The 15,841-nt window shown below is 41.5% G+C and overlaps 2 protein-coding genes across 3 annotated transcripts in view; one reads left to right on the top strand and one right to left on the bottom strand.

Moving 5' to 3' along the window:
* The first annotated feature begins 2,181 nt into the window (after positions 1-2,181).
* LOC123252057 (L-lactate dehydrogenase A chain-like) overlaps positions 2,182-15,841 on the top strand; it is a 45,798-nt gene continuing 32,138 nt past the window's right edge. For both annotated transcript variants that reach the window (XM_044681419.1, XM_044681418.1), the window contains exons 1-2: positions 2,182-2,307; positions 12,792-12,909. In XM_044681419.1, coding sequence (XP_044537354.1) covers positions 2,182-2,307; positions 12,792-12,909 — 244 coding nt within the window. The remainder of the gene's footprint in view (positions 2,308-12,791; positions 12,910-15,841) is intronic.
* Positions 5,658-6,760, bottom strand: LOC123251727 (zinc finger protein-like 1). The gene has a single exon (XM_044681027.1). It carries the CDS (start codon positions 6,708-6,710, stop codon positions 5,658-5,660), a length of 1,053 nt encoding a protein of 350 aa, XP_044536962.1. The 5' UTR covers positions 6,711-6,760.

The raw sequence follows: 15,841 nt of genomic DNA, 5'->3' as shown, positions 1-15,841 counted from the left end.
GCAAGAGAGGGTTCTAAGATTCTCTTTAAATAGTGCTCAGATTTCCAAATCTCTTTTCTCTCATTTCTCATCTCATTTTGGTCTAAGAGCCCAATTAAGGAAGATAAGTATGCCCAATTAAGAGATTAAGATAATGTGACTGAGATTTATTCCATAGGCTGCCTGCCTCCTTAAAGCTTCTGGATGCCTATTTTGTCTTTATATCCCCAGTGTTTATTTAGCATGGTGCCTAGCACATAGCGCTTAATAACTGCTTGTCGATTTAGAATACCTGGGGCTGGTATATCCTGGCCCTTTCTCTTAGAGGAAGAGGTCAGTGCCAGTAGGCATGCCTCACTGCTGTCTTCATTAAGGTTCCTCCAATCTCTGGCGCTGCCAAGTGCACCAACCTAGCAAGAAGCACGCGGAGGCACACAAAGGACTCGCAGAGTTAGGTGAGTGAGCAGTCCTTTCCCAGCCTAGAAGCATGGAGGACTGGAGAGGTGATGAAGTGGCTCCCTAAACACACCAGCCCTTAGGCTATCCCTCAGGGGGCAGGAAGAGCCGCTCAATTGCTGGAGGAAATCAGCCATCTCCTCTCTCTCCCCTTCCCCGGCTCCCAGGGAAGGGTCGGAGGAAGAGAAGCTCCCGGTGACCCAGACACAAGGGCACGCGGCGCTTCTCCCTTTAGAGGTTTCGAACTCAAGCCCGGGAACGGAAGCACAGCTACGCAGTGTGCTCCCAACCACTGCATGGCTCTTGTTGCGCAGGGGCAGGCAGGATTGGGAGGGAGGCGGACCCGAGTCCTGCATCTGCTTGAGGAGGGTGGCGCGGGGCTCACGGCGCTGGGCGCGGGGCGGTAACGGTTGCTCTTCGAAGTTCTTCGAAATCCGGTTGGTCTGTTTAACCCGCCCGCAGGAGGTGTGTGGTGAGAGGCAGGTTTCGCGGGTCCACGGCCTACCACCCCGATTTCAGGAAGAGAAATCTCGAGGGTGAGTGCTTCTGCAAGGGGGAAATCGGACATATTTCATTTCAGCCAGCTTCTGTTGAGCACCAGCTGTGTGCAAGGCTTGGGGAATGGGTAGGCTGCCCTCAGTGGATGTAAGATTGATTTGGGGGGGGGGGGAGGGAAGGCCCTCACCACAGAAAGACAACTGTGGTAAAAGTAAGAGAATCAGGCAAAGTGCTGCCAACAGGCATTTATTGAGCTCCTACTGTGTACCCGGAACTGTGCCAGATGCTGGGGGTTCAAAGGCCCTCAGAGCAGAAAATCAGAAAAGAGTTTCTGAGTAAAAAGCACTCACAGTTGGATGAGACACAAAACACAAACGATTGTGGGGAATCCCATTCAGGTACAGAGCTGGTGGGCTGAACCTTGAGAGAAGGGAAGGAAGGCGCTCCAGAACATGGAGGTGGAGGTGGAGGTGGAGGTAGCCGGTGGATCCACTCCAGGCAAGGGTGATGTGAACAGAGGTCCAGAAACCAGAGTGGGAAGGACAAGAAAGACAAGGGCACGCTGGATAAAAAATGTCCAGTGGGGCCGACAAGCAGAATCAATAAAAGAAAACTGTAAAATAAGGGTGGAAGGATAGCTTGATGCTAGAAGCTGATCAGTTAGGAGACTATTATTCTGTTATTCTGACTAAAGGGGAAACTGGAGTGATTGCAGTGGGAAGAATGAGGAAGGTAGAGGGGAAAGCATTTGAGAGAAATTAAAATAAAATTCCAGAGGAAAGATGAATAGACTCACAGTTGTCTTCTAATTGACAAGAAACTCATTTGTCTCTCTGACTTGGTTTTCCTCTCTTGTTTTGCTTGCTTATTTCCCCATTATTTTAGTCTTCTTTGTGCCTTTGGTTATCTTGGATTTTTTTTTTTAACCCTTAACTTCTGTGTATGGACTCCTAGTTGGAAGAGTGGTAAGGGTGGGCAATGGGGGTCAAGTGACTTGCCCAGGGTCACACAGCTGGGAAGTGTCTGAACCTAGGACCTCCCTTCTCTAGGCCTGGCTCTCAATCTACTGAGTCACCCAGCTTGTCCCCCTTCTTGGGGGTTTTTAACCTATGAGAAGAGGCAGTTATTTTCATAGAGATTTTGATTAATATGTTGGGTGGTTAAGAAAAGTTAAATATGTTGATGACAATTCACTGATAATACCTAACTTATACTGTAAAATTACTTGAAATCTCTCAGATTTTCAAAATGTCAGCAGTCAAAGATATGCTCATTGAGAATCTTCTTCAAGAAGAGTCTACTGCTCAAAACAAGATCACCATTATTGGGTGTGGTGCAGTTGGCATGGCATGTGCCATCAGTATCTTAATCAAGGTAAGCAATAGACCTGGTATGAAATAAAGTGCCAGAGTGGTGGCACTTGATAAATGTTGACAGTAATAATAATATGGGGTCAGAGACAGCAATTATAGGAGTGTTCATATGATTTACAAGGTCTGTGACTTGTGGCAAAGGGACCCATTCCTCCCAGAAGGAGCTCCAGATTTGTACTTATTCAAATGGGGGTCCATCCTGACTCCAAAGATGGGAATTAGAATTTTTCTCTTGTTCATTGCCCCCATCCTGAAATAACTGGGGAAATCTGTAAAACAAACCTTAGGCAAGGTGCATGTCTTGGGTCTCCCTAAAAGCAGGTAACTAGATCCCTTTTAAAAAAGGTACTGAGTGGGCATTGGGTTACTATTGTTTATTTCTCCTACCAGTGAAAATTCAAAAGATCATTTTTTTTGCCTTCTCAATGGGTGGAAGGAAAGAAGAGAATCTGGAACTGAAAGTGAAATAAAATTGATTTGAATTTTTAAAAATTTCAAATATCCAAAAGAACATGAGTAACTATAGAAGAACATAAACCATTTCAAACAACCTAGTATTCTCATGACACTCCTCTGGAAAGGTAAAGGCCTTTGTGAGATTGCTGAAATATATCTGTGATTGCTATTTTATATCGAACTAGGATCATGCCTCTCTCTTTAGTCCTTTTCATTCGAGGTTCTGAGAGTGGTGCTTTTCTCTGTGCAGTGATACAGTTTTGAAAAGCCTTTTTCCCCACTGTACAGCCGGTACTTGCTTGGAACCTCTTGAACCAACAAGATAGCAAGCCTAGAAATCCATTTCTCAGGATTGTTGTTTAGTGTTCTGTGCTCAGGGAAAGAGACAGAAAATGGAAATGGAGGCCAAAGTCTTGTTGTTCAGTCTCGGACTTAACGATAAACCGTTATCAGTGAGGGCTGGAACAGAGGAGGGAGAGAGAGGAGAGAAATCCCTTCTACCCCATTGTTTGAAAGCCCAAGAGAGAAAGGAGTGGATGTATCCCAAAAGGAGCAGAGTTGTTTCTCCTCAGCTCATCACTCTGTGGTCAGTCATCTTCATAGCCTCCCAATCCCAGAACTACCAATAAAGACATGAAGTGTACTCTCAGATCATGTTGCTCCTCAAAGGCCCAGAGGACACCCACACCCACACCCACACCCACACACTCCAGGGATCAACCTTGTTATAGCTATCATCTTGTCGGTATAACCTAGTTTGTGGACCGGCTCTCTGACATGGTGGGACAGCTGGCTTACACTATTCCCTCTGCCTGAACTTCCCTTACACACACACACACACACACACACACACACACACCTTGAATTATATGAATTTTTTTGAAAAATTTAACTAAATACTATCTCTTCCATGGAGCTTTTCTTCATTTCTGAAGGCAATGATGACTTTTTTTTTTTACCCACACAGAAGTTTATTTGCATGATCCCTAATGCATTTATTTTTTCCTATATTATGTATTATATAAAGTCAGGAACCCTTCCCCTAAGGGGAGAGTATTTGAGTGTGCTAAAGAAGTGGCAAACTCAAATAGAAACAAAGGCCACTACAGGATTCACAAGGATCCCTTTGGGCCACATATTGACTTGGTTTTAAAATAACAAATTTTAAAATAATATTTATATTTTTATTGTATTTCTATTTATTTTGTTGATCATTTCCCAGTTGCATTTTAATTTGGTTTGTGCTCTACTTGGAAATATTGTAGACCTTATGTATCCCATGTCTGACGCCTCTGAGTTAGAATCAAGTAACCTCTTTCTCGGATTAGTTAGTCCCTAATTCCTTTAAATAGATAAATCTTCAGACTCATGAGAGAACCCCAAGTTTTCTATTTCTTCAAATTGGGAAAGCACTTGATTCACTAGAGAATTATTTACACCAAATGATAAATGGTAATGGATACGAAGAGGAAGAAATCCAAGCTATTGATAATCACATAATGAATATTAAAATCACAGTTGGATTCCACCTCACACTCAGCAGTTTGGCAAAGTTGCTCAAAAAGGAAAATGAAAAATATTGAAGAAGCTATAAGAAAATAGGGATATTAATTCACTGTTAGTAGAGCTATAAATTCCAGCCATTCTGGGATGCACTTTGGAACTATCCCCCCTCAAAACTATTTGACTGTGTGCCCTTCGACCTAGTGATTCCACTGTTAGGTCTCATCTCAAAGAAATTAAAAAGGAAAAGGACACATATATTCAGAAATATAGCAGTAGTAGCAAAGGAAGCCCATTAATTGGAGAAATGGCTGAACAAGTTTGGTATGTGACCGATGAAATACTGTTATGTTTAAGAAATGATGATGAAGGAGACAATTTCAGAGAAAGCAAGGAAAACTTCAAAGACTCATATGAACTAATGAAGAGTGAAGTGAGCAGAACCGGGGGAATAGTTTATATAGTGACAAAAAAACAACCTTGAAATTCTTAGGAACACTGATAAACACAATATCACAATGCCAGAGGACCCATGGCCCCCTCTAAATGAATTTGGGGAATCCAAGGGCAGAGTAAAAGGGTTGGATTTTTTTGGTTTGGCTTACTTATACATGTTTATTAATAGGAGGTTTGTTTTTCTTTCTCACTGGGGAGGGGAAGGTAGGAGGGAAAGAAGGCAGACCTTTGTGGGGAAAAAATATTCCTTAAATTACAACACCTAAGAATCTCTTTGTTCTGCATCTTCACTCATAATACTAGTAAAGGGCAAAGTCTGTTTTTGTTTCTCTATATCATTGCTTGATCACCTGCTAGATCTAGGAATTTGGTTACATCAAAGAAAGAATACTTTTAGATTTAGAGTTAGAATAATTGAGTTCAAATCTCATCACTGCTCTATCCTATCTGATTTGGGGCAAGACACTTAACCTCTCTCAGCTTTATTTTCTTCATCTGTAAAATAAGAGGTATGGACTAGATGGACCACTAAGTTCCCTTTGAGCTTTAAATCAGACTATTCTCTGAATCTAAGAGATATTACCCAGGAGCCCTGTGTAGTCTAGGAACTCCTCTTTTGGGCCCAAAGAGGCCTGTTCCAGTTTTATAGGTTTTGTTATTTTTTTATTGTTTTTTTTTTATGATAAAGTCTGTTGTTTATTTTCAATGCCACAGTTTTTCCTGAGGGAGAGGGAGTATGGAGGGGAACTGGGTAGGGGTGGGCTGGTGTTCCAGGGATGCTCCCAAGGAAAAGCAGGTCAGGGGGATAGAACTCAACCCCAAGTGAACTCATGACCTGAGTGGCAGCAACAGCCAAAGGGACCTTGTCTTCTCGATCTAGTGGGGTTTTAGTGTCTCAAGAGACTGGAGTGGAGAGAAGTGAACAGGGGAACCATTCTAGGGGATGAGATGGCACCCTCTCTGCCCCCCACAGGCCTTGACTCTCCTCCCAGTTAGGTGTGAGGAAGGAGGAGAGGGATGGGATTCAGGCTGGGCCCACACCATGTGAGGGTTCATGAGAGGGTCTAGGTTAGGGTCACTGTCAGCTGCAGCCCGGCCCAAGCGCGACATGAGAATCAAGAGGGCCAGGAAACCCAGGGCTCCCAGCAGAACTAGTAGCCCAGCCCTCTGCATCAGGGTCAAGGGTCGTTTTCGGGGCCCTGCCTGGCTCCTTAGTAGCTGGGCCAACCATCCCAGAGCAGGCCTCCGGCGGTATTTGTCATCATCACAGTCACTTTGGGGGCTGGGATCCCGATCCCCTTCCCGTGCCCGATCCCCTTCCCGGGTGTCGTAGACTTTTCGAGGAGCAGAGGCTGTCAAGGGCTCAGGGCTACCCATATGGATTATGGCATGCTTCTCAGGCTGGGCGGGGGGAAGAGCAATAGGCTGGGAAGGGGAGGGTGTGCTACTGTAGAAAGATGGATCATCTTCATCATCGCAGTGGGAATCATCTAGCCCTAAAGGGCTACTTGTATTGAAGCCAGACCAATTAGAGAAGCCAGAAGTCTCAAGGGTCTGAGAGGTTGGGGTCACTTCATCAATCAGTGGAAGGCCCAGCCCAGCTCGAGCCCAGTTGACAGTTGACAGTTTCTTCCTCAAGGCAATGGCCACAGGTCCCGCAAGGTTGGCAGGAGGAAAGATGGGGCCACTACAGCTAGGGCATTGGTAACTGGCAGGTGCTGTATTTCGAGACAGCTGGGCAGCTCGTTCGTTAAGGCATGACCAATGGAATAGATCATAACAGACAAGGCGGGTGGTCTCCCTTGTGGAAAGGAGGGTGCAGCAAAGAAAGCAGTTGGGGTTGTAGTCACTGTCCTGGAGCCACTGCAGGTAGGACTGGACAATGCACTTGGAGTGGTTGGCCACCAGGCAGTGCTCGCACACGTTGACCCGGTGCTCAAAGCAGAACAGGTTGGTCACCTTCCTCTTGGGGCACTTACAGAGCCCCATGGTCTCCCGGGGGTGGCCTGGGAGCCGTCGCTTCACCCCCTCGGACGGCTCCTGTTCTTTTTTATTGGTTTTATAGGACTTAAAAATCTTTTATCTGTGGCAGGAAACTGCTCTGTTGCCTCTATTTCAGGGTGCTATCTAGTAGTGTCCCCAGATTCTTACGCAGCTTGGAATCCTAGCTTCTCTACTTCTCCCTTGAATTTTTTTCTGTGTTACAGGGCCTGATTAAATCCAGGTAGCAAAGGAAGAAAATAAACATGTATTAAGTAAGTGCCTTCAATGTGCCAGGCATTGTGCTAAGCACTTTACAAGTATTATCTCATTTAATCCTCACCACAACCTTGAGAGGTAGGTGTCTAGTTATTCCCATTTCACAGTTGGGGAAACTGAGGGAGACAGAAGTGACTTGCTGAGGGTCCCATTGTGACTGAGTGTCTAAGACTGGGTTTGAACTCGGGTCTGACTGACTTCATACCCAGTGCTTTGTCCAATGCATTCCCTAGCTGTCTTAGCTAACGTATACAGATTTGGTCTTGGCTTATTGCTTCTAGGATCGAATAAAAACTCTTCTCTTTGTTATTTAAACCTTTCACAACCTGGCTCCAAATTACCTCTCCAGTCTTAATTATGCATTACTCCTTTTTGTATACTTTGTGAGCTAGACAAACCGGCTTTCTTGCTGTTCCCTACACACAGTACCCAATTCTTGTCTTTGCGTTGTACATCCTCTGTGCCTGGATGCATTCTTCTCCCACCTCTGCCTCATAGGATCTTCTTTCCTTTAAAAACAGTATGAATGCTGCCTTCTACATGATGCCTCTGTAACCCCGTCCCCATCTACTGCTAACTAGTGTTCACACACACACCCCCATTACCTTGTATATATTTTGTTCATGCATATATATATATATATATGTATGTATTGTGTTATACTGTTTGTCCTAATAGAGTGTAAGCTTCTTGAAGGCAGAGACTATTTCAGTTTTATATTTTTATCCACGGAGCCTCGTACATAGCAAAGTGACAGATAAATAGTAAATAATGTTTACTTTTGATTGAATAAAAGAAATATCTTGAAAGACTGCAGTCTGGGGGGATGAGGAAAGCAGGAAGAATATGGGACTGAAGGGAGGCAAAGGAAAAGAGAAAATAAAAGAGGAAAGAAAGAAGGAAAGAAAAGGAAACATGGGGGAATGTTTTGATCTCAGTCCAGCTTCCCTTTATAAATAGTTTGTGACAGCTGGCTTCTATGTTACTCAGTTTGCTGAATCCGGCTAAAGCTGACTGGCAGAAACAGCTGGGCCTTTTGATGACTGACCCATTAGAAGTCTATAAAGTTACTTTTAAAGAATAACCCAATCAACTTGAAGGATGAAACTGCTGTGGTCACTCACCATAGTGACTCCTTAGCTCCTTGGAAGGGAAGAGCTAAAAAAAAACCCTTTTATATTAAGATACTTTTATATTATTTTTTATATTACTTTTATATTAAGATACTTTTATATTAAGAAAAACTGAAAGAAGGAATAATTTTTGCTGTACAAAATCACATTATCCCTGTAAAGTGAAATACAAATCAGATTTAAAAATATTAGATTGTTCTCAATTTCTTTTTTGTAAATAGGCTTTTTCATAATTTGAATTATTGGTTAAATCAAAATTTATCTATATTTATGAATGTACTAAGATTAATTTATCATAAAATAAACATTAGGTCAGTGGCATTAAATAACATTCTGAATTGAGGGAATTTTTCACAGTAGTCTTTTTGTCCTTTTCCTCCCCTGTGCTTAGAATATTCTGCCCCTTCTGCCTCTTAGTTTCTTGATCTTTATTTTTTTTTATTTTTAAATTTTTTATTGATTAATTAATTTAGAATATTTTTCCATGGTTCCATGATTCATGTTCCTTCCCTCCTCTCCTCCCTCCCCCATTGCAGAGCCAACAAGCAATTCCACTGGGTTTTACATTGATCATTGTTCAAAACTTATTTCCATATCATTAATATTTGCAATAGAGTGATCAAAGTCAATATCCCCAATCATGTGCCCAAGTGATCAATCATATGTTTTTCTTCTGCATTTCTGCTCCCACAGCTCTTTCTCTGGATGTGGATAGGGTTCTTTCTCACAAGTTCCTCAGAATTGTCCTGGATCATTGCATTGCTGCTAGTTAGAAAAGTCTATTCCATTCAGTTGTGCCACAGTGTATCAGTCTCTGTGTACAATGTTCTTCTGGTTCTGCTCCTTTCACTGTGTATCTTGATCTCCTTTATGACTCAACTCAGTGGAGCCTGGAGGTCCTTGTTCAAATTTGACCTCAGACACTTCCTAACTGTGTGACCCTGGGCAAGTCACTTAACCTCAGTTGCCTAGCCATTACTGCTTTTCTGTATTGGAACTGATATTTAGTATTGAGTCTAAGACAGAAGGTAAGAATTTTTTTAACAAGACAACTAAAATCCTATCTTTTGCTTTTTCCATCACTAGTGCCTTCCCTCTGAGATTACCTACATCATATATATCTAGCATGTACAGTTATTTATCTTATTTTTCCTTCCTTAGAAAGCAATCTTGAGGGCAGGGACCTTGTTTTGCCTTTCTATATATCAATAACAAACAGCTTGTAGTAAACACATAGGCTTGTGATGGACTCTTTTATTATAGAATGAAAGAGGAAGCTTAGGGAAATTGTGGTATAGGGAGAAATAAATTCTAGTCCCACAAAAAGGGCTCATTTGAGGATTGCTTCTTTCTTTGAGTTTGTATCCCCAATGCCAGCTGCTTAGTCAGGGCATATCTTCCACCTTTACCATTTTATTGACTGACAATAAAATGTGACCTTTGTGAGCTTTGCAAATCTGCCATAATGTGAATCGTTTTGCCAGGGTCCTTGAAATGGACTTTAAGGTTTGAACATCTAGATTTTTTATGATTTTGTGGGAGTCTCTGAATCAGAGGAGCACCTTACCATTTTAAATTATCATCTGGGCCAGCTCATAAGCAAGGGGCTTCTCCCCAAGGAGATTATTTATAGCATGAAATGCTGTCCCATATTACCATGTTGTAAATATGTTACACATGCTTTGAACCTTCTACTTCCTCCTCACACTGGAGAGTTAGATTTCCAGAACATGGCTATTACATCCCCTCAGGACTCTAAGGTTAAGCCTGAGGGGTTGACGAATAGTCCTTTTAATGCTGTGGCTCATAAGCTCTCACCAATGATCATTTATATAAATTATTCAGCCTAATAATTACTGTTAGAGGTATTTACTAAGGTGGTATAGAAAGAAGACGTCCTCTGCCCTTCACCTCCCAAAGTCTGCAAATTTCCTACCAGCACATATGAAGTCCAGGGAAACTGGGCTCAAGCTTAGAGCATGTGTTAAAAGGGCAACTTAGAGTTGCCGAAAGTACTTTATTTCCCCTTCATGAAGTTCCCCTCAGGTATGGTACAGCTTTTCTGTTGACACCTTGTAAAGTGTTAAATCTGCTTTGATTTATGCCTCCTTTGTTCTTGGTTTCCAGTGTAGATATACTATCAGCAACTACAAATCTGGAAATGTTGCCGGACCATTGGTCAGAAAGGTCCAGTTCCTTAAACCCTGAAAATGAAAGTTCACCTATGGCCAAGAGAGAGGGGGTGGGAAAGTAAGAGACATGCCTGAGAGGGAACTGTTCTCCCCACATCCTCCCAAGCAACTCTTCCTCAGGGGCTTGATGGAAATTGTTCTCCCTTTACATACCACTTGCTCAAATCTCAGTTTGATAACTAGTTTGACAACTTTAGATAGTCTACAGGTTATGACTAGTTTTCCTTAGCTAATCCGAACACGTTTCCTAGTTTTCAAGGACTTTTTTGTACTTGGTCTTTGATCAATTGAGACATGCTTTCATGAAGGCATCCAGCTACAGCATTTCACTTTATGTAGGATGGGGTAATGGATCAACCTCTTGACCCCCTACCCTTTTATAAGGAATGACAAACTTGAAGAATTCAGAGAACCATCAAATGACTTCTAGAAGGGGTAATGGAATGAAGAAAGCAGAGCCAAAAAACTACATACATGGCTACAACAATGTAAATGCAGATAGTACAGAAAGGAAACAAAATTCTTGTCAAATAAAAGTTGTGTTAGTACCAAAATGTCCTAATTAAAGGACATTTCTGCCTTTTATGTAAACAACTGATAAGTTATTTGGGAAGGGAGGAATTTTGTAGAGTGAATTATTTGGATATATTTTGGGAAGTTTCTTGTGTTAGAACAAAATATTCAGTTTTAAACTCACTGCCTAAAATAAAAAATAACACTTTTTTGGAATTGTGCCCAAAGGGCTTTATTTTATTTTTTTAATTGAAAAATTATATTTTCAATTGATTTAGAATACTTTTCCACAGTTACATGATTCATGTTCTTTCCCTCCCCTTCTCTCACCCCCCTCCCATAGCCAATGAGCAGTTCCACTGGGTTTTACATATGTCATTGATTAAGCTCTATTTCCATATTATTAATATTTGCATTAGGGTGATCGCTTTGAGTCTACATCCCCAATCATGTCCCCATAGACCCATGTGATCAAGTAGTTGCTTTTCTTCTGTGTTTCTACTTCCACAGTTCTTTCTCTGGATGTGGATAGCATTCTTTCTCATAAGTCCCTCAGAATTTTCCTGGATCATTCCCTTGCTGCTAGTAGAGAAGTCCATTACATTTGATTATGCCACAGTGTATCAGTCTCTGTGTATAATGTTTTCCTGGTTCTGCTCCTTTCACTCTGTATCAATTCCTGGAGATTGTTCCAGTTCACATGGAATTTGTCCAGTTCATTATTCCTTTTATTATTATTATTATTATTATTATTATTGTTATTGTTATTATTATTATTCCCATTGACTCCCAGAGGAGCATAGGGCCACAACCATCTCACGCCAATGGACTCTGTTCTGGGCAACTTCCCCCAACTGGGCATATCTTTGCCAGGTCTGTTTTGGCCTTCCGACTTTCCTCCTCCCTGGTGGGTTCCATATTTTTTTCATAGCGTCCTGACTGATGGGATACTGAATTGTTCTTTCCCAGAGTCTGGTATTGGAGATCTTTTCAGGCCATCTGATGTTCAAGATTTGACGTAGGCATCTGTTAACAAAGACCTGGAGTTTGTTGGCTTTTGCCAGCACGCGTCGTGGACTCTGTTGGAGAGCAGTCTTCCAGACTAGGCGATCGTTGGTTTTGTTGGTTTAATGAGGTTGCAGTTTCTGTAGCAAGTGAGATTTTTTATGGGGTGAGGTTGCTAGCCTCGCGCCCAACCCTCCTCCTTTTTCAGCCAGGCTTGGGACCGTCCTTGGCAGAGTTATTATTCCTTATAGCACAATAAAAATTAAAATATTATTCCTTATAGCACAATAAAAATAAATAATATTTTAAATTTACTTTGTGAAAAAGAGTATCTAGAATGATTTAAAATATAGGTCTCTGGGGCAGCTGGATGACTCAATGGATTGAGAACCAGGCCTTGAGACAGGAGGTCCTAGGTTCAAATTTGACCTCAGACACTTCCCAGCTGTGTGACCCTGGGCAAATCACTTAACCCCCTTACCACTCTTCTGCCTTGGAGCCAATACACAGAACTGATTCTAAGGCAGAAGGTAAGAGTTTAAATATATCTATATCATCTACCTTCTGTTTCTGGTAATTGAGTAAAACCTCTCAAAAATTTCAACATTGGCATTTTTAGATTCAGCAGCTAAGAAATTATTGGTTACTAAATATTTGCCATCAGCTATAAAATTTAGATGGACTCTCAAGAGGTCACTTTTCCTAGTTTTAAGCTTAGTGACTGTGCTTCATTTCTGTTGAAATTCCAATATTATAAATAATTTAAAATGGCTTGTAATGCTTGCCACACTTTGTAGACATTTTTGTTTGTGTATATGCTTTTAGCAAATATAAGTAATAAAATAGCCAAGTTTTAGTATTGCAAATATAAGAAAATTTTGATTAAATGTCAAATATAGATGTTCTTATTCTATCAGAAATCTAGTCAGGAACATTAGCCCTTGTAACTGACTTTTTATGTATTGTAGGGCTTAACTGATGAACTCGCTCTTATTGATGTCATGGAAGACAAACTGAAAGGAGAAATGATGGATCTCCAACATGGCAGCCTTTTCCTTAGTACTCCAAAGATTATCTCTAGCAAAGGTTCATTTAAATTAAATTTCATAAACCAATCACATTACTGAAAGTTATTTTAAAAAAATGAAATGTATTGAAATTATTTTTCCCCAATAGTAATTCATTTGATCTTTCTTTTCCACTCCCTTGGTGAACGACAACTAAATTTCTGTTGTTATAGAGGATAGTGAAGCTTATGTGAGGCAACTGTAGTGTTTTGAATGGAGCATTGGATTTGGAGTCAAACAACTAGGTTCAAGTTCAAAAGACTAGTCTACTATGACTTCCTCGGTCAGTGTGAATGCATGTGTGTACAGACACATGTAAGTCTTTATCAGTCTACACACTTGTTTCCCTGTTATGTATAAAATCCTTGAGAGCCCTCCTTCCCCCATATTCACCTATCTCACATTCATCCCTTTAAAATTTTTTTCACATGAAAATTGTTTCTGTAATTAAGGAGATTGTAATTTTGTTATAATTTTACCATATCTTGAGTGTGATATTCAATTTCTAGCATTATGTTTAAGAAAAATGTTGACAGCATTAACATTGTACCGAAGAGGATGAGTAGGATGGCGAATGGTCTCTAAATTATACCATACAAAGATAATTTCAAGACCCTAAAGATAACTAGCCTGAAAAAGAGAAGGCTTTTATTTGGCGTAATAGCTGTCTGGATAGTCATTTGATAAACATTCATAGAGACAAGAAAGCACCCTTGTTTTACTTGGCCCTGAAGGACAGAACACAGTATAGTGGACAGAAGTTGTAGAGAAATGAATTTTGCCTTCAGTCAGTGAAACAGCAGGCATCTATTAAGTGACTACGATGTACTAGATTCTGGGAATGCAAACACAAAGTTCCAAGCACTGGACTAAGAGCTAGGTTTACCAAAAAAGGGCCTTGCTTGCAAGGTCTGGTGGAGGAGACAATGTGCAAATAATTGTATACAAAGAGGATATATATGTATGTATGTATATCCTGTACATAGTTATTTGCACATTGTTTTCTCCACCAGACTATATATATATATATATGGTGCATATATGTATATATGGGGTAAAATTGAAAGTAATCTCAGAGGGAAGGCGATGGATAAGAAAGAAAATGGAAGCTTCAGGGAAGCTAGAAAGATAAAATATGGGGGGACAGAATGTCAGGAATGAGGGATTGCCAGTGCAAATCCCCAGAGCTGGGAGATGGAAAGTCTTATAGAAGGTATATTAAAGAGGACAGGATCATTGAGTGTAAAAGGGATTATGGGGAATGGGAGGGGACAAGTAAGAAAACTGGTGGGATAGGAACATAACAGAATAAGAAGGTTTTTTTTTTAACATTTATTAATATACATTTTTAACATGGTTACATGATTCATGCTCCTCCTTTCCCCTTCACCCTCCCCCCCGCACCCACCCACCCATGGCCGATGCGCATTTCCACTAGTTTTGTCATGTGTCCTTGATCAAGACCAATTTCCAAATTGTTGGTAGTTGCATTGGTTTGGTAGTTTCGAGCCCACACCCTCAATCATGTCCACCCCGACCCATGCGTTCAAGCAGTTGTTTTTCTTATATGTTTCCTCTCCTGCAGTCCTGATAGGAAGGGTTTTAAAGGACAAATGATGGGAGCAGCTGAGTAGCTCAGTGGATTGAGAATCAGGCCTAGAGATGGGAGGTCCTAGGTTCAGATATGATCTCAGACACTTCCCAGCTGTGTGACCCTAGACAAGTCACTTGACCCCCATTGCCTACCCTTACCACTCTTCTGTCTTGGAGCCATATTGGTAAGGTAAGGGTTTAAAAATAAAGGACAAATGGAATTTTCTTTGATATTGGAGGCTATTAATAGGGAGCCACTGGAGTTCTGATGTGGTCAGACTTGTGCTTTCCTTTAAAACATTTGTTTTTGGTTTTGTTTTTAAAATCTTCTGTCTTAGAATCAGTACTGTGGTATTTACTTTTTCCGGGTTAAGATGGCGGCAGAGTAAAAAGCAGCTGCTTCACTTCTCCTAACCCACACATATAGGACTCCTCAAGAAGATATAAAAACTAATCCAGAGGAAAGAAGGGACCCCACAACAGGGTGCAGCATTGAAGGTACGTGGAATCAGGGGCATTTCCATGCTATAAAGGGGTGAAACAGCTCTCACAAAAACACAAGCGGAGCAACCCCCTCTGCCACCCCACACCACCTACAACTCCAAAGCCAGCGCACAAGAGTCAGAGCAAGTTTGGGGCACCCATTAAGTTGCTGGCAGCTCACCAGGGCTTGTTCCTGAGAGCAGCAAGACTTAAGACCCCCCAAGAGGCTAAAGAACTCACAGACTCTGAACACAGACCCTGAGCCCAGGCACAGGCGAAGGAGGTGACACAGGCGCGGGCTAAGGCTTGGATGAAGGGGTGGATCCTGAGTGCAGGCTTGGACCTTGAGTGGGGACCAAGTGCAGAGAGGTGCTTGACTATGGAAGCAGCTACCTGAGACTGTTAAAGTTGCTTCAGGCAGAAGAACGAGAGAGGAGACCACCAGGAGGCTTGACCCAGAATGGCTAGACTTGAGACCTCAGGAGCCTAAAGAGCACAGACAGATCCTGGGAGTGAGCATAAAGCTGAGAGGGCACTCAGCTTACAATGGCAAGCCAGAATCATCAAGAAAACCAGAAGAGAAAGATGAAGAAGAAAAAACCTTTAACACTCGATAGTTTTTACACAGAAAAAATCCAGACAACAGAGCAAACAGCAGAGGAGAACAAACGAGTAACCATATCCAAACCTTCCCAAAACAATGAAAACGGGTCACAAGGTCTTGAAGAGTTCAAATCTGAGATCATGAGAAAGATGGAAGAGATTTGGCAAGAAAATAACAGTTTAAAAGGCAGAATTTCACAATTGGAAAGCGAGGCAAGTAAATCAAAGACCAGAAATGACCAGATTGAAAAGGAAAACCAAAAGATTGTAGC

The sequence above is a fragment of the Gracilinanus agilis genome, chromosome 6 (assembly GCF_016433145.1).
Source record: "Gracilinanus agilis isolate LMUSP501 chromosome 6, AgileGrace, whole genome shotgun sequence".
NCBI classification, from domain to species: domain Eukaryota; kingdom Metazoa; phylum Chordata; class Mammalia; order Didelphimorphia; family Didelphidae; genus Gracilinanus; species Gracilinanus agilis.
This window is presented reverse-complemented; position numbering and strand designations above follow the sequence as displayed.